Here is a 17,705-nt window from a genome sequence, read left to right as displayed (position 1 = left end):
AAAACATCACTTTTTTAATGTTCTTATTTTGAGTTTTTTTTCCATTCTGCCTTTGGAACCACCATTAAGTTGGATGACACTGGCAGGTTTCTCTGAAGACCCTCCCAAATCTTGTTTCTTACCTACCTGCAAGAACTTTCTAGCCCAGTTTACTAATGCAACCAAAGGAAACAAATCACTGTGTCCCTGCTGCATGTGGAAAATTAAAGGATCAAGACATCGAGGCAGTACAGTATTCTGGAGGATTCAGAGAACAGGTTGACCACCCATGCAACCCAGCAAGCATTTAAGCAGTGATCCAAACTGAAGAAAATTATACAGGCAATGATGTGAAGCAGCTGCCCTGGCACCCAACACACCAGGAAGTTGGCAATGAAAACGGCAATCAGCCAGATGGTCTTGTCCAGACCTCGCATGTTTCCTGGTCCCCAATGCTGCCATGACTGCTTCTTCTGGCAAATGATATTCACATAGAAGGGAATGATGAGGAGCAGAGGAACAGAAACCTCAATGGAGTAGTAGGACAAGAGATTGTAGGTTACTTCAGTGGTACTGAACCCGGAAATCACCACCGCTCAACACACATAGACGCCATCATTCCTGATCCAATAGAAAATGTTAGGATAACCAGACCGGTGTGTAAAACTCTCTGACATAGTATAAAGATTCCAGGCCGCAAACTTTAAATATTTGACATACTTTTGAATATCCAGCATTTAGTTGATCCTGATAAGCGCTCTTAATCACAGTTGTTAACTCAACGGCTTTCTTCTTTCGTGAGGGGTTTTGGCGCCACAGCATTTTTGTTTCCAGACAGAATGTTAAAGAACGCGAAACACACGTCTCCCAGAAATCCTGTAGAATTAAACCAATCCGATGACGACTTTGACACTCCTGAAGTTTTTCCACTTTTGTGTCCCATATGCATCAGACATTTAGCCAATGGTCTGTGGGCGTGATGTCCAAGGCTGAGACTATGCTTGTATTAACTCCACCATGTTCATTAACATCTCATTTAATTTTTTGTATTATGTATTAAACAATGTGGTCAACAGCTAATTATTTAAGATAAAATTACATACTAATCAAAAATATCTACAAAAAATTCTACACATTTGATCTCAAAGGAGCACATTTTAGACTAAGGCAGAACATAAAGATGAAAGAGCTTCTTTTCAATCTTGTGGTTTTAATGAACCACAATGCCAAGAATCATAGACTTGAGTTCATCTTTATTAACTTGAAAAGACATCCATCTATTTTACAAAAGAGAGAGCACTGATTTATAACATATAAAAAAATAAGTATTTAAGTTTGCATACTAACAAAGGAATAGATATTACATATTTACAATATCCAAGAAGTTAAATTACAGACAAATATACAGACATTTAACAAGCTAACCTACTTACAAAAAAACCTGTTGCTTTAAATATACACAAGAAAATAAACAGTGACTGCATCTAATTGTATTTAGTTTTTTAACATTCCTGTGTAGCTTTTCTTTACCTATTTTGTCTAAATCTAAAGCAAAACAATTGCATAGTGATTACTACATTTGTAAGCTCAAACTGAGGGATCTCTTGAAGTTAACCACCTTATTGGAAGTGTGAAATTAGCGTTACAACCCTTTGAAATGCTTCATTATAATTTGTTGCTGTTGAGGTGGGGGAAATAAAAGAAGGTTTTCAAAACTAAAACGTTGAAGAGCAATAAACTGTCTGCATTCAAACTTCACCAATTACTTAAAAAAAATAAAAATAAAGTCAGTTAAAATAATAAAAAGACAATACTTAAACATCAGAGTAAACCTCAGCAGTGGATACACTATATCCTTCTTTTATCTGTAAGCTCCTAGTGCTATTGTTATAGGTTTACTATTTCCTAATAAAACAAACCTATGTCCCAATATGCATATAGAAGAACCTGTTGAAAGGCACTCTCTAAGAAGAAGAAAGACTGTTTTCTGAATTTAACATCTATTATTGCCTTAACATGCATTCATGAAAATGGGTTTAATCGACAGTGGTTTTAGTTTCAACTAGATGCAAAGACAATGACATTTGTGTAATCTCATTAGCAGATAAACTCAAGGGTGATATGGCTTTACTGTTGAAAGTCACTGGGCAAATTCATTTATACCTAAAAAGGTCGCCTGGAAAACTGCCCTAATGACCATACAAAATTCCCAACGCAAACAATGATGATCAGTTTCACCTCCATTATGCTAAGGGAGAAGTAATCCTATATTTAAAGACCAAGTAAACATTTTCTTTTGTTTTCTTAATGAACTCCAATGGGGAAAAAAACAACATGCTCCAATATGGAGCTTAGAATGAGTAAACAGCTTCTTTCACAGCTATAACCACAAAGAGTGGATACACAATTGCTAGCAAAACCAATCAGACATCTGTCTAGCTGGTCTAGAAGTTTGTGTGTTCAAAAAACAAAAAAAGGTTAAATCAACAAAAGTCTTTGGATTTACCAGAGGCACAGCAAGTGGTGCCCACAGCAGCAGGACATTGACAGCAAACAAACAATAAATACATAACATTAAAAACTATTCTGTACATAAACATTTTAAACATAAGCAGCAGCTATACCTGATTCATTGATTGGTAGATCACATTTGTGGTTTATGAACATCTTCCTCGTTTGAGTCTGGTTTGAGAACTGGGGAGCCAGTCACCTTATTCAAAACAGTGTCTTGAGACTTTAACCCTAGAGGAACCAGTTTAGGCATAGGCCGCCATGTCACACTGGTCCCTTCATTGGCAGACTGCCCTGATGCAGCTTCACATGCAGCTTTCATGTGCAACAGAGGTGGCAGTGTAGGGGCATCACCTTTATCATTGAACGTTGGGGCATGTGGACTCTGAACATTTGTTGATGGTGCAACCCCAGATTCAGATGAAACAGAAGGTGAATCTGATCCAAAAATGACTTTGACCAAGTCATCCACTTTGGGTGGGATGTCAATTTCATCTTTAGAGTCTGGAGACATTAGATCTTCATCCAGAGTTAGGAACAATGGACTGAGTGCACGGTCATCATCCCGTTCTTCATCTGCCTGCTTGTCCGAACATGACTGTACCTCGCCAGGCACGACAATTCTCTGATCTTCATCTTCGTTACTCAGCTGCTGGCTAAGGAGAACAAGTTCATCTAACAAAGACATGAGACTTTCATCCTCAGGATCGTTGCAGTCATCCGGACATTTCTTGTCCAGTCCTTCTTGGTTGGATGAAGTAACAGATGCACTGTTCTCATCTCCTCCTACAGGTTGTTTGGGGACATCCTTGGATTGAGGCTCATCTACAACTGCCCTTTCCTCCAATTCAGGAATTGTAACATCTGAAGGGTTCTGCTGATTCTCCACAGGTGAAGGGACAAATGTTTGCTGTGCCTGGACAACAGATGTATCTTCCACAACTTTCTGTGGTATTACCAGATTCTCCGCCGGTGGAACCAGAGAAATAACATTGGTGATATTTGGAACGTTGGCGTAATCCACTGAAAATGAGGCAATGTAAAATAAAGAAACGTTACCCATATGAATATCACTGAAGTATGGAAGCCGTTTCCGCCACTGAATAAACAATTAAAAAGGTAATTGCAACTTTAAATCTCCCAACTCTATCTTTCTGTGAGATATAAACTTGCACTTTGGAATGTTTTTTTTCTCAGAATTGCATAATATAGACTTGGAAATGTGTCATATAAGATTACAGTTCAGAGAATTAAAGCCAGAACTGTAAGAGAGAAATTCAATTGTGAGAAAAAAAGTCCAAATTGCGAGTTTATATCTAGCAATTCTAAGAAAGTTGACCTTTTTACCTTACAATTGAGCTTATAACCTTTCTAACCTTTTCTCGCGATGACTTTTTTTCTCACAACTGTGATATTTAAACTTACACAGCAAGTGATAAATTCCAATTCTGAAGGAATTTTCTCAAATGTGTTATAAAGTCAAAATTTCAAGACATAAACTTGCAATTCTGAGAAAAAAAAATTCAATTGCGAATTTATCTCACAATTCTCACTTTATTTCACTTTATATCAGGCAGTTCTAACTTTGTAACTCACAAATGGAAGTTTTTATAACACAATTCTGACTGTGTAAGTCGCACTTAATAGTTTAAATCATGTAATTCTGAGAAAGAAAAGTCAGAATTGTGAGATAAAAATTCACAATTACCTTTTTTATTCAGTTGTGGAATACTGGCTTCCACAGTGAAAAATGTAGTCAGCTTAATCAATAACTTGATTGAATAAATATATGCATATATCAGCCAAGCTAGCTCACCTTGCGTGTTAATATTAACAGGACTGTTTGTAATTTTAATAAACTGAGACTGCAACAATGGAAGGGGACTTTTCACTCCAACCGGGTGAGATATTGCAGGAATTATGGACACAGATGCAACACCTAGTAGAAAAAGAAAAGACGCAAACCAACACAAAATGCTTGTAATAATATCACTTATTATATTCATGACATTTTTAAAAGCATATTGACCGTTTCAGAGGCAAACCTGGTGTGGATGATTGCTGTGTCCCTACAGAGGTGATGCCAATTGGTTGAAGTTGGTTGTTTATGGTTATGATTTGATTGCATGGAACCATGGAATTCATCAGAGGGAATACTTGAGGTATACACACTAAACAAAACACAAGAGACATAGAAAAGTGTGAACATCAAAAAACCAGTTCCAACCAAGTCAAGTCAACATGGCACATGTAGGTAAAAGTTTTCTTCTCGGACTAACCATTAGTTATAAGAGGTTCTTTGACTGGAGATCCTTGTATCACCTGGGATGTGGCACGGGAGAGAATGTTTGGCCTCGTTCTCTCACGTGGTATTGGGGAATGTTTCACAGGACTAGGGACAGAGACAGGTTTCTTTTGTGGACTGGAGTTGAGGGATGGCTGAGAAGGTTCAGATGTACTACCTCTCTCTTTATCCTGAGTTTTAAGAGAGTTTTTGCTACCATCGACGTTTGCAGGGGAGGCTGGTGCGGATTTGGAAACACTTTCAGTTCGTTCCAGGCTTTTTTGTTTTTTAATACTCAAGTCTATTGGTTTGGAAGGAGAATAGGTAGGTTTGGGAACATCTTTCAATTTGTTCTGGTATGCTAAACCTTTCGGTTTACTTCCAAGATCAGCTAGTTTACGTTTTGGTTTAAATTTGGGCATTGCCTGGTTCAGCTGGGACTTCATCTCTTTTGCATTAGACTGGGATTCCAGAGATTTTTGTTTAGTAATAATTTCACTAAGCTTCTGGCTGATGGCCTCTGTGCTCTTGTCTGTGGACAAAAACAGATACAATGTTTGTTAGCAAAACACAGATGTTAATGCATTAACATTACCATTTACGAAGTTGACGATTTGTAATAACTTGTGTGCACAAATAAATGATTCCACAGTCTGAAGGACTGCCTTACCACACAATAGTGAAAGTGTCTGTAGGTAATGCTGTCTCTTAAATAGCAGCTTCGCTATTCTTTCTATTAAGTGGTCCTCCTGGTTAACCAGAGACTCAATCTCTTTTTGAGCCTTGAAAAAAAAAAAAAGCCATGAATCATAAGCAATATTTTGAATTTGACATGACATACAAGCATGAATTGAAGCAAAACCAACAAACCATTGTAAGGATTCTCATCTTGGAGGTCTTAAGATTTTTTGAAGGCTTTCCGAGTGTTTCCTGAAGTTTAAGAAAGCACTCTTTAATTGTGTGGCGCCTCTTTCTCTCCAGCCTCACTCTCTGTACAGACATTTTATAATACAATGCATTCAATATATTACAAGTGTATGTTAAAGAACACACAGAAAGGGTTGGATAATCATTTAAAAAATGTATGTGTGAAAGAGAGAGGATAAAACTTACCTTGACCCTCACCTCCAACATTTCATCATTAATGTGCTTCCGGTCCCTACAAAACGTTTAAAAATAATTGGTTTACTTTTATAAGCAAAGCATCTACGGTATTTTCCAAATGGACTCGTAGTGTATAAATGAATCAGGTTAAATACCAAAATAAAAGATAAAAAAATTTGTAAACTACACGTCCACATAATCAGACATTCATCAGGTGTGCAATACCTCTGATGCTGATTCCGCCTCAATGCAGATGCCTGAAGTTTGGTAATACTGTTTTCATCAGCAGACTCTTCAATAGTCTCAATATCAACCACCACCTCTGCAAAATCTTTCATCTCAGAGCCCAAACCATCTGTATCCAACATCCTCTCCTCTTTATCAGAATCCTGGATCAAAAAAATAAAACTAGCCTGAACAACCAATATATCAAGATTGTTGAGCTATATTAAACTATTCAGAAAAGGTGAAAAGAGTCAATTTTACAAAGCTCTTACACTCATTATACATGCATCTTCTCTGTCATCATCACTGTACAAGTCAGAGTCATCAGTTAATTCTGTTGCATCCGAACCAATCTCTTCCTCTTCAGAAACTGGAGCAATGTTAAAATGTGTTTCTTTCACTTTGGGATTAGCTCTGTTACCAGCTTCAGCCAAACTCGAACCATCTCCAGAAAACTGACTTGGTTTTGGAGAGGAGGCAGCAGAAGATGGATGCTCTGATACATTTTCTGCTATTAGTTCAGAACTGTCACAGCTTTTTTGTTTAGAAGGATCCATTTCAGATTGGTTAGGGACATGACTGACTGCCCCCTCTGTTGAAACTGAGCTAACAGAAACGGCAGTCTTAGACTTAGTGGAGTCTTGGTTCAGTAGCGTTGAACTTCCATGCTTAAGCAATGTAAAGCCACTCTGAGGGAGGATAGGGGAGGAAGTTGGAAAGATAATTCCTGTGTTTTGAACAGGATTTGTTGGGAGAATCCTTAATGTGCAAGTGCCAGACTGTCCCAGAAAACCTGGGACAACTTTAAGGGTAGAAGGAAGGCTGCTCACTGTGACCGTCTTGGATGCAGTAAGTGTGTCTGGCTTGCCACTCATAGATGAAGATGTAGAGACTGGTATAGTGACAGCAGGCTTTGTCTGCATTTGTGGTGTTGGGCTGGAAGATGTGACTATGGTAGCACTGCCACCCTGAGGCGTTTTTGGATTGACAGAAGTAGCTGCGGGCAAACGAATAAAGGTTGCTGTGGAGGGGAAAATACATAATTATTAATAATATAACAACATAACAACAAAAACATAATGCCTTTAGAGCAGGGATAGGGAACTCTGGTCCTGGAGGGCCACTATCCTGCAGAGTTTAGCTTCAGCCCTCATAAAAACTCACCTGCCTGTATATATCTAGATATCCCGAAAACACTGATTGCCTTGTTCAGGTGTGTTTAATTAGGGTTGGAGCTAAACTCTGCAGGACAGTGGTCCTCTAGGACCGGAGTTGTCTATCCCTTCTTTAGGGGATAAGCACACATTTGTTATGCTAGTTTATTAACTTCTCACTAGATCTGAGTGAAATAATCTTTAGAATATGCTGTGCAAAAATGACAACATAAATTTTTATATTAAACAGTGTTTGCCAGCAAAAACACTAACAAATTAAACAAATAAAAGTGAATTTAAATACTATTTAATACTTGAATACTATGTATGTGAAGTTTCAAGACTGTACCTGTTATTAGTTTACATTTTTAACAAAATGGCTATACAACTAACTATATATATAGTTAATATATATATATATATATATATATATATATATATACACACACAATATACAACTGTAACTACATATAAGGCTTTTAGGCATTCCTGTAACTAAAAAAAAAAAAAAAAAAAACTATGGGAATGCCATAAGGAGCATGATTTCACCAAGGACAACATGTTCCTAGCTCAAAGTCCTTGTTGATCCGGGAACAACATTCCAATCAGCCAATCAGAATTAAGATATAACTTTTCAGGAAGTTTTCATCTGTATTAAGCTTACAATCAGGGTTAGGTACTTCTACGCCCTTGTTAATCAGATACCATTTCCCACTGATTTAAGGAATAAATTATGGGTAGGATTAGGTTAAGTCTATATTTTTGGACAATAATGTTGATCCAGGAACATGTCTTACCTTGCAAAATCACAGTGACCGCCAACGTCATGGGTTCGATTCTCAGGGAAAACATGGACTAACAAAATGTAAATGTGTACCTTGAATGCAAACTTTGCTTAGGATAAAAGTGTCTGCCAAATGTGAATATGTTACACATCTATATTTACTGGTTTTCCTGAACCAATTAATACAGTATTCCAGAACCACTTACGTTGACCTTGAGATAGGAGGCTGGGTTTGATAGCTTTGATTTGGCTCAGAGGCACCAACTGCAAGAGCTGGCCATTAGGATTACGGTACAATGTGTTGCCATCAGCTGTCTTCACCACCTGAAGCAGCACCCTTTGGCCTGGGGTCTGTTGGGGACAACTCTGGGTGACAGGCTTTGTAAACCTTGGAACACTACTGGTGAGGCCTGTACTACGGGACATAACTGTGATATAAACAGTCTTTTTCCCAGGAGTGGTCGATCCAGGTGATGAGACCGTAGTTGTTGGAGTTAGACCAGACACACCTGAAAAAAAAACAGAAAATGTTTATTATGGCAACTTAAACATTGGACTTGGTTGCTTGGTGAAATTATTCAAGGACACTGTGAAGCATATGAAGTCATCAGGCCCAAAGCACCAAACTAGCCCATAATCAAAACAAATGATAATGGTGATATTACATTCACAATAGCAAAACACCTGTTACTTTGCAAATGATCTGAGAAACTATTTGACAATTATATGACCACAAATTGCCAGGTAATTTAAAATGTGTGACTGGTTGCTATGTTTTAAACATTACAAATTAATCAGACTGTTAAACAATTACTATAAATTTCACAATGCTAAATGAATCAAGAGGAATCAAAATACAATCATATTTTCATTTACCACTGTAAACACAGTTTAACACATCTTTACATCTGTCCATACCAAGGAAATATCTGACATTATGTGTCATATCAAAATCAAATATTTTGTTGAAGTCTACAATAGCAGTCACAAATGACGATAAACAAAGATAATGGGAAGGGTACACACACACACAAAAAAAATTTAAGTAATCAAGCAACATACTTTGAAGCTACAGCAAGCCCTAAATTACAAGCACAGACCCATATGAAGATGTATGTATGTTAAATTCTCCCAGTAGCTGCATGGCCAAGGGTTTGTTGGGTAGGGTGGGGGGTGGGTGGGTGGCAGCACAGACACACAATGGCAAACCAAGGAAGCCAGGCTTACCCAGAGGCAGGCTGGGTGATTTAGTGAGGTTGGTTATGGCAGGGGCTTGGACTTTTGATACAGTGGGAAAACTGGTGCTACCTGTGGAGTCTGAGGGCTTAGACACCTGGGTAAGCAAACCTGCTTTAAGAGGAGAAAAAGCCACCCCAGAAGCCCCAGCCTCCTTGCCAATCAACAGCATGGAGGAGGGGATGACTATTTTTGGAACGGAAGGCTGTAAGTGTGAGGTGCTAGTGTTGGTCAGATTTTGAGAGTTGATGTGGTTGACCACAAACTGGTTGAAGACCTTTCCCACTGGGGGCTTGGTCACTGTGCAAAAAACAAATTATGGAGCAGGTTAAGTCTGCTACTTAAGTTACTGGCATATTCACATGTAGTAAAGCTACTCAAATGTAACAGTGATATGCACTGTTCCATAATATGCTGGATGTCCAAAATTTTGGTCAATAACATTGAGAGTAAAATGTCTGGAGGTGAAACTGCAAACCTTTTCTTGACTTACCTACAGACTTGATGAGCGGTGTGGTTATTGAAGCAGACGTGCTGGTAACTGTAGTTAATGTGGAGACAGTAGAGACCGGAATTGATGTGATAGAGGCCTTTGTAACTGTTGATGTTGTTACCAAATTAGGTCCAGACTGACTGACTGGACATATTCTCCCAGTTATATAAGCTGCCAGTCTGTTGGCAGGGTGCAAAGCTCCCATCTTTCCCAGCTCTAATTTGGCTTGTGGGTATGTCTTTCCATTAACCTGCAAGAACAATTGATCACAGGTTTTAAAGGTCAGGTTCTAGTCCATTCGAAATAAACACACCTTATATTTAATTCATGCTATTTTGTATTCCAATACATTTAAATGGTTTTATCAGATAATTTCATGCATACCATTATCCGTCCTGGAGCATCAGGTGCTTTTTTCTCAGCCTTGAGTAAGCCTGCAGGACAACATCTGGAGAGGAAGGGCAGACCTTTTACCTCACTCATATCTACATCCCTTTTCAGCTCAGCTTTGTTTTGCTCAACCTTCTTATCTTCTGTTTTCTTCTCTGTAGGTTGAGAGATGATGACTTTGTATGTATCGACAGAACCATCCTCCTTCTCTTGTAGAGTTTTGGAGACTGGCTGAATGAAGTACTTGCCAATCCAGAAAGGATGCTTCAAACGATCCTGAGCCATGTGCTCACATACTATCCGCATAACATCATTTCTGGTGTCTGTACTAGCCCAAATGCATTCAGATATGATCTCAAGCCGCTTGGCAGGGCCAGACAAATTAAGAGGTACAAGCTCTCCCTCCTCTATATCTGTGAGCGGAAGGGAAAAGGGGGATTTCAATTTAAGGACCAGCTTTGTAAGACATTGAACTTGTACTTGAACCTCACAATATGTTGTCTGACAAACTATAATAACACTAGCTAGTAGCTAATTACCAGTTAGGACAAAACTGACCTTTTGTAGAGACATGTGGGATGTGGTGTTGGTCAACCTGCAAAAATTATAAAATTTTAGTTAGTGTAAAGTTTTCACATGGTATTTTCCAAAATATTTGCCATCCTTCATGTAGGAATCTCACCATTTTTGTTTATCATGGCACATGGAGGAAAACGGTCTCGAACGAGCACATGTAAGCTTGCTCTCCATATTGTTCCCAGTTATATTCAAATTTCTCTGTTCCACCTGAATAAAGTAAGGAAATATTTAGGATATCAAAGTGTACACATCAATGAACTTACAAAAGAGCTAACTTGAAAAATTACAAATACAAGGAATCTATAATGGAGAGAAAAATGCACATTAAATAGTAAAGTCATTAAAGCATGTTAAAGGAAAAATGATCAAAACTGATGTTATGGTTGCAATGTCTTTTAAAACTACAATTCTGAGTGTCTCACCATTTTTTTTTTCTGAAGGACTGAAAAAGCTTTCCAGGTCATGCATAAGTTCTCGAGACAGGAGTGCTGGAGAGGGGGATCTCGAAGGAGGAGGACAAAAAAGAACTTCTGAATCCAAACCTTCTCTTTTTCGATCCCATAATGTACTCACACGCTTAGCCGGTTCAGGTGCTGTATCCGGATCTGTCAGTACTGCAGCAGAAGGGCATCATAATTCAATTAATTTAATTTGCATAGCTCTTTTCGCAATACAAATTAGGCGTTTCTCAATGTCAAGGATACTTCCTTGGTAGGACTGATCCTTGCAAGTCACTTCCTTCAGAGGCTAGGTGAGACTCCGCTTTAGCATACGGAGAACACGTAAATGGAACAGGCTAGCAAGTGCACGTAATTGCGTCATTATGTCAGTGAAAAGGTCCGTTTGAATAACGCTGTGAATGGTATCATTAAATTACTTTGGACAACTTAACTAGTTATTTATAAACGAAATGCCGTTGACGCAACCAATTGTTAAATGACAGGTCCGGTTCAGTTAACCATTTGTATTTGTATAATTTACAATATCAATACGGTAGTAATTTGTACTGGCATTTAAACGTCAAACTTTACTTATATGTGCTACAGTTATAACAAATGTTTGGTAACTTAAATAATAATCGTTAACGTTCTACATTTTTTAATTTTTGAACTAACGTTAGATAGCAAAGCTGCGCGCATAGGATTGTGGGTGATTTGAGAGCGCGAAGAGCACGATGGATACACATATGCATCCTTTCATGTGTATGGCATATTCTTCGAACGAAGGACTCCGAGGATTTCTCGACATTGGAACAGTCCTTCGACGGATGTCGATGACGTAGCATCCTCGAAATACTGGCTTCCGAGGCTCCTTCCTTGACATTGAGAAACACCTATTGTTTCAAAGCAGGTTTTTAAAGGGGTCATATGACGTTGATAAAAAAGTAAATTATTTTCTGTATACAATGCATTTATGCGGTTTAAAAAACACATTATTTTCCCACATACTGTACATTGTGGTCGCAGTGTAAACATTAAACCATGTCTGCATTTGTGATCGGAGAAACGCCAGACTATCCTTGTAAAGTTGGAATTGCCCCACATTATAGAAACAACCTTTGTGCACAGTCACCACTGTAGGCTACTCCGCAAAATGCGCTGCACACATCTGAATATTTGCGTTGAACTGTTCTGGAACAGTGTTGTGATTACAACTTAACCTCTGATTTCTAGTTGTGTCCTTTTCAAAGACCAAAAAAAGTAGTTCACTTTCACAACGAAACACAGTGTCTCCATGACATGGCTGCAGCAGCAAGAATACTAGCGAGAATCAAAGTTACGTCTTCTTTCTTTGCATGAACATTTGGGCGGTGTTATGCAAATCTTTCCCACACAATGACATATACATCGGGGCATGTTTAAATGAGGCGTTTTAGGAGTGCATGACCAGTCTTAAAGGGTAATTTCACCCAAAAATCTAAATTATGTCATTAATTACTCACCCTCATGTCATTCCTAACCCAAACACAGTTTAAGATATTTTTGATTTAGTCCGAGAGCTGTCAGTCCCTCCATTGAAACTGTGTATGGTATACTGTCCATGTCCATTAAGGTAAGGAAACATCATCCAAGTAGTCCATGTGATATCAGAGGGTCCATTAGAATTTCTGAAGCATTGAAAATACATTTTGGTCCAAAAATAGCAAAAACTATGACTTTATTCAGCATTGTCTTCTCTTCCAGGTGTGTTGTGAGCACGTTCACTGCAGTGTATGATATCCGGTTCGCGAATGAATCATTCAATGTAACCGGATCTTCTTGAACCAGTTCACCGAATCGGACTGAATCGTTTGAAATGGTTCACGTCTCCAATAAGCATAAATCTACAAATTACTTATGCTGTTAACTTTTTTAATGTGGCTGACACTCCCTCTGAGTTAAAACATACCAATATCCCAGAGTAATTAATTTACTCAAACAGTACACTGACTGAACTGCTGTGAAGAGAGAACTGAAGATGAACACTGAGCCAAGCCATATAATGAACAAAAGACTGACTCGTTCACGAGTCAAGAACCGGTTGCATCGGTTTTCGTATCACCAGTAGTTCTTTCGGACAGTTCAATTCAGTAAACCGGTTGAAGAAAATGATTCACAGGTTCTTTTGCACTCGACGTAATAACATCATTTGCGATGTTTGCCCTTGATTCAAGCCTTCGGTTTACCCCGCGCTCATAACATTAGCACAGAAATGTATTTTCGATGCATCCAAAAATTCTAACGGACCCTCTGATGTCACATGGACTACTTTGATTATGTTTTTCTTACCTTTCTGGACATGGACAGTATACCATACACACAGTTTCAATGGAGGGACTGAGAGCTCTCTGACTAAATCAAAAAATATCTTAAACTGTGTTCCGAAGAATGAATGGAGGTCTCACGGGTTTGGGACGACATGAAGGTGAGTTATTAATGACATAATTTAGATTTTTGGTGAACTAACCCTTTAACTTTTATAAAGAATGTCTCTTTGGGATTGATACTTTAGTCTTTGCAACTTAGGGATCTTATCTATGCACAAACAGCTTTTTAACACACCAAAGAGAAAGGAATACTTGACATTGCATCATATGACCCTTTTAAACAATACAAACATGTTGGAAAGATAAAAAAATAATGTTTATGGGCAAAGTGGTCAAACGTTAGTAATGACAACAGTACAGCTATTGCAATAAATTATAGACTGACCATAAGTCTTTCTTTTTTGTTTTTCTTCCTCCATTTAGCCTTGTTCTCCTCCGACACTCCCTGAGGTTCAGAATCGACTTGTTTGCAATTCCTCCTGTTTGGGGGTCTTAAGTGCAACCACTTTGCGTCGCAGACAGCTACAAGCCCAACATGCACTGAGGTTTTTCCACAGTGATTGATGTCGCCTCAAGTGAACCAGACTGGCACACACGCAGCCAAGCCTACAGGATACATTGAGGCAGGGTGGTGCACGTCGTCTTATAATTCTGATGGGCATCAGGGTTTCCTTTTGATACCCCTTAAAGCAGAGAAAAAAAGAGATCAGGAAGATTCCAAGGTGTTTTGGAGAACACTCTGTTATTATTGACAATCAAACTACACACTAAGATGAGTCCCCAATTTGACTTGTACCTCAGCAGTGACAAGAGTGGCTAGTGCGATGGCAGCCCTTTCTTCTGTGATATAGGTACGGTGTTTGCCTTCCCACACTGCTCCATCTTCCACATCCATAAGCTTCACCAGAGTCTTAGGCAAACCTGTAGTACGTCCAGCCCGCACAACTTGATGGTGTGGAGCCAGAAACTTCAACCATGGAAGTCTTATTAGAAGCTACCACTGCAGCATTTTCTAGAGCAGGCTTTACAGCACTCAGACTCTTGGATTCCTTCTTATTTTTACATTTCTTGTTTTGCTGTGGCTTTTTCAAGCACCAAAGCAGGTTTGTTAACAGGAAGAACTGGTTTTGTTTGCTTTCCTATACACGACTTTAAGTGTTTTTAGATTTACTTTCCTCTTTGGGCTTGAAAGTTGGCTTGACTTTTGGATGTAGTGGATAAGGCAGCTGGTAATTGTTTCTTAAGTACACTATCCAGGGTACGAACGTAGCTAGTGCTCTTAGTGGGAAGCTGGTATGCTACATGGTGCAACATCAGTCTGGGATAAGGCTGCAGCTCGTTCATCTATCAATTTGCCCTCACTGGCCAGGTACTCATCCAGCATGTCACTACAAAATGCGGACAGGTTCTTCTGTCCTGCATCTGTGATTGACATGCCTGCAAATAAAATGTAATGCCAAAATTACATTCTTTTAGCAGCATTATCAATATCCATTTTTCAAGTTTAGTTAATATATTAAAGATAATATTCTTGTAATTACTTGACAAAATGGCATACCATCGGTAAGGGATCCTGAGCCAGCAAACTTATCTCTCCATTCCTTTAATTTTGGTTGAAGTCAGTTGGTTTTTCCTGTCCTTGAAACAAATTGGACTACAGAAGGAAAATGCATTAATTGACAATGAACCTTAATCATCATTAAAGCATGCTTGTTAATATTACTAATATCCGTTACCTTGAGATGGTGCTGAAATTCCTTCGGGTGAGAGTACAGGAGGGGTATGGGTAATTGCACACCCAGATATTGCGATCACATTTCCAGGGTTAGATCAAGAGATTTCAACTTCAATCAACTATGATGAGAGAGATTTTAAATCAAAACTTTATTGGGCTGTTGTATTATGTATGGTAATACAATTGCGATACTTATAAAGTTATAAATCAAAAACCTTCTTGTAGCACCGGATGAATGACTGTCTGTGCCCATGAATTTCAGATCACGTAAAGTATTTCTCTAGCTCCTCAATCTTTTCCTCTATACTTCATAGTGGCCCCTGTTTAAAGCAAAAAAATTAATTAAAATAAATGTGTTTCCTTCACATTAATCATGATAAGACATTTCATTCTTACCATCAGTATTCTCTGTGGTTTTTTGTGCCATCTCCATTTTGGCATCATCTACAAGGTGAATCTCAAGAGCTTTCTATTTCAGAAGGTACATAAACCACACAGAATGTCACAAGGATGTACGATCATAAATTAATAGAAAAGTTTACTGTAGAAACACCAGGTAAAAAAAAGAAAAAAACATTTTAAAGTAGTAAAGCAAACCAAATAAAGTAAAAGTTCTCCAAGTTCTCTTTTAAAGTACCCTTTCTACATTCTAAAGTAAATTGACGTTATTTGTGTTACCTTTGACAAGAAGGGAGACAAACAACTGGCCTTCAACATCTTCCAGGCTTGGCTGCATTGGAACAGATATGGATCCTTCGAACACCTCATCATCTTCACCGAACTTACATTTTCCTGTTTTTTTCTGTTTAGTCTTCCAATTTCTTGAAAGTGCTTTCATGAGAGAATGTTTATTTGTTCAGATACAATGTGATCCGAAACATTGGTGTCAACAAAAAACTGCAGACTGCAATTCATGAAGAGGACCTGGTCGATCAGAGCACTGACTTTGAGAGATCAAGTCAACTGTTTCCCTGGGATGTTCTGGCCCACTAGGGACACTTGAAGACAATGATCTTTTGAAGTTATGGTTTCATCCACAGGTAAATCTGTAATAAAATCAAGGATCTTTCTGGGGGTACTGGCCTGCTGTGAATAGACCTAGTGGGAAAAGTCAGGGAGAGGAAGAAACTGTGCAGTCCAATAGCCTTCTGGAAAGAATCAAGGGTCTTTCTAGGAGGTACTGGTCTTTCACAGAATAGACTTGGTGGAAATGGATCAGGAGAAGAAGGCGCTGGGCTAGGTAAGAGAACATCTGGGGAAGATGGGTCATCTAATGGCAAGGAGAGGGATTCCTCATGTGTGAAAAAAGTGTGTGTAGGAACTTCTTCAGAAAAAAGCTCGGACAAGAGCCTTGGAAGTGTCTATGAGGAAATTAGAAATTGATTCACTCTCAGCAACTTCAGGCATTGATGCAAGTTGCTGGTAAGGAATAATGCTATTGTCTGTACTAGATGGAACATCAAAAAACAGATGTAGTGACAGAAGAGACAATAGTGCATCAGCAGAGTCAATGTTAACTCCAGGTGAAGTAGCGTGAACAAGTGTCATGCAAAGTGTCACATGTAGGAGAGATAAAATGTCTGACTGAGACCTGAGTGTGCTGTCAGGATCGGTCAAAGAAACATCATCAGCATTATGAAATGCACTTAAGATAATGTCAGGTGTTTGGTCAGGTTCAAGTTTGGAGGGAGAGAAAGTGTTTGGGGCATTTAATGGATCACTACAAGTGGGGAAGGTGAATCTAACAGATAATTGTGTTCCTACAGTACAGGGATAAAGTTACTGATGTAGATAATAACGTAGTAGATGGAGATGTTATTTTGCTTGCATCTATTGTCGATGATGATGATTTAACTTTTTCAGATAAGGAGGTAAGTACTGGTTGTGAATCTGAGTTAGGGTAACACTAGGGATGGAAGACATCAAGGGAGACGAGCTTTCTGGGGTTATGACAGGTTCACAGGACTTTACAGAGTCTAAGAATGAGCTGGAAACATTAGGTTTTGGTGTAGTAGGTTTGTTTTAGAATTTCTCTGTTTAAGAAACTGAGCAAGGAGTGGTAGGGGTACACGTTCTGGCCGCTAATGTGGGTAAGGCTTTTCTTTGTGTTTGCTTCAGACTTGGCCTCAGTGTCCAGAGAAGAAAGGGTCTCCATCCTCTTTCATAATTTTGTCACTGGGTAGCAATTAATAATCTTGTCAGCTTTGTGTTCATGTATTTCTGTTTTTATTTTCATCTGTGTTCAACTCTATTTTTGAGGAGGTGTCTGTGCTTTTACATCTGTGAATATCACCCACACAGTTTCATTCTTACTAACAACTTTTAGTATATTTTCTGTTTTGGATGATATGTCCATTCCCTCCTTTTGTTCACTTGTTGTGGATGTTGCGAGACAATACAATTTTTTTTGATATTCTCAAGTGAT

At 38.6% G+C, this 17,705-nt stretch overlaps 1 protein-coding gene and 2 pseudogenes across 2 annotated transcripts; all 3 read right to left on the bottom strand.

Annotated features, from left to right (window-relative positions):
* Nucleotides 1–1,215: 1,215 nt before the first annotated feature.
* On the bottom strand, nucleotides 1,216–10,946 carry LOC113072716 (MAX gene-associated protein-like). Of its 2 annotated transcripts, XM_026245682.1 has the most exons (15): nucleotides 10,843–10,946; nucleotides 10,719–10,755; nucleotides 10,155–10,573; nucleotides 9,771–10,020; nucleotides 9,269–9,577; nucleotides 8,248–8,550; nucleotides 6,376–7,124; nucleotides 6,104–6,267; nucleotides 5,888–5,933; nucleotides 5,645–5,764; nucleotides 5,445–5,556; nucleotides 4,770–5,306; nucleotides 4,536–4,661; nucleotides 4,307–4,429; nucleotides 1,216–3,513 (listed from the first exon to the last, which is right to left on the bottom strand). In XM_026245682.1, exons 1-15 carry the CDS (start codon nucleotides 10,843–10,845, stop codon nucleotides 2,624–2,626), a joined length of 4,188 nt encoding a protein of 1,395 aa, XP_026101467.1. In that variant the 5' UTR covers nucleotides 10,846–10,946; the 3' UTR covers nucleotides 1,216–2,623. The 2 variants fall into 2 exon arrangements, with proteins under 2 accessions (XP_026101467.1, XP_026101469.1); XM_026245684.1 differs by lacking the exon at nucleotides 9,269–9,577 and having other exon boundaries at nucleotides 10,843–10,944.
* A 3,178-nt stretch (nucleotides 10,947–14,124) lies between these two features.
* Nucleotides 14,125–15,242, bottom strand: LOC113072717 (MAX gene-associated protein-like; annotated as a pseudogene).
* A 433-nt stretch (nucleotides 15,243–15,675) lies between these two features.
* LOC113072715 (uncharacterized) lies at nucleotides 15,676–17,675 on the bottom strand (annotated as a pseudogene).
* Between the last annotated feature and the right edge of the window lie 30 nt (nucleotides 17,676–17,705).

This window comes from Carassius auratus, unplaced genomic scaffold, assembly GCF_003368295.1.
Source record: "Carassius auratus strain Wakin unplaced genomic scaffold, ASM336829v1 scaf_tig00009986, whole genome shotgun sequence".
NCBI classification, from domain to species: domain Eukaryota; kingdom Metazoa; phylum Chordata; class Actinopteri; order Cypriniformes; family Cyprinidae; genus Carassius; species Carassius auratus.
Note: the sequence above shows the minus strand (reverse complement) of the source record. Positions and strands in the feature narration are given on the sequence as shown.

Excerpts from the sequence above, each read along its gene's own strand:
- LOC113072716 (XM_026245682.1), bottom strand. Across the intron at positions 10,021-10,154 it reads ATGCTCCAGGACGGATAATG|GTTAATGGAAAGACATACCC; the intron begins GTATGCATGAAA and ends TTGTTCTTGCAG. Across the intron at positions 5,307-5,444 it reads GACACTTTCACTATTGTGTG|ACAAGAGCACAGAGGCCATC; the intron begins GTAAGGCAGTCC and ends TTTTGTCCACAG.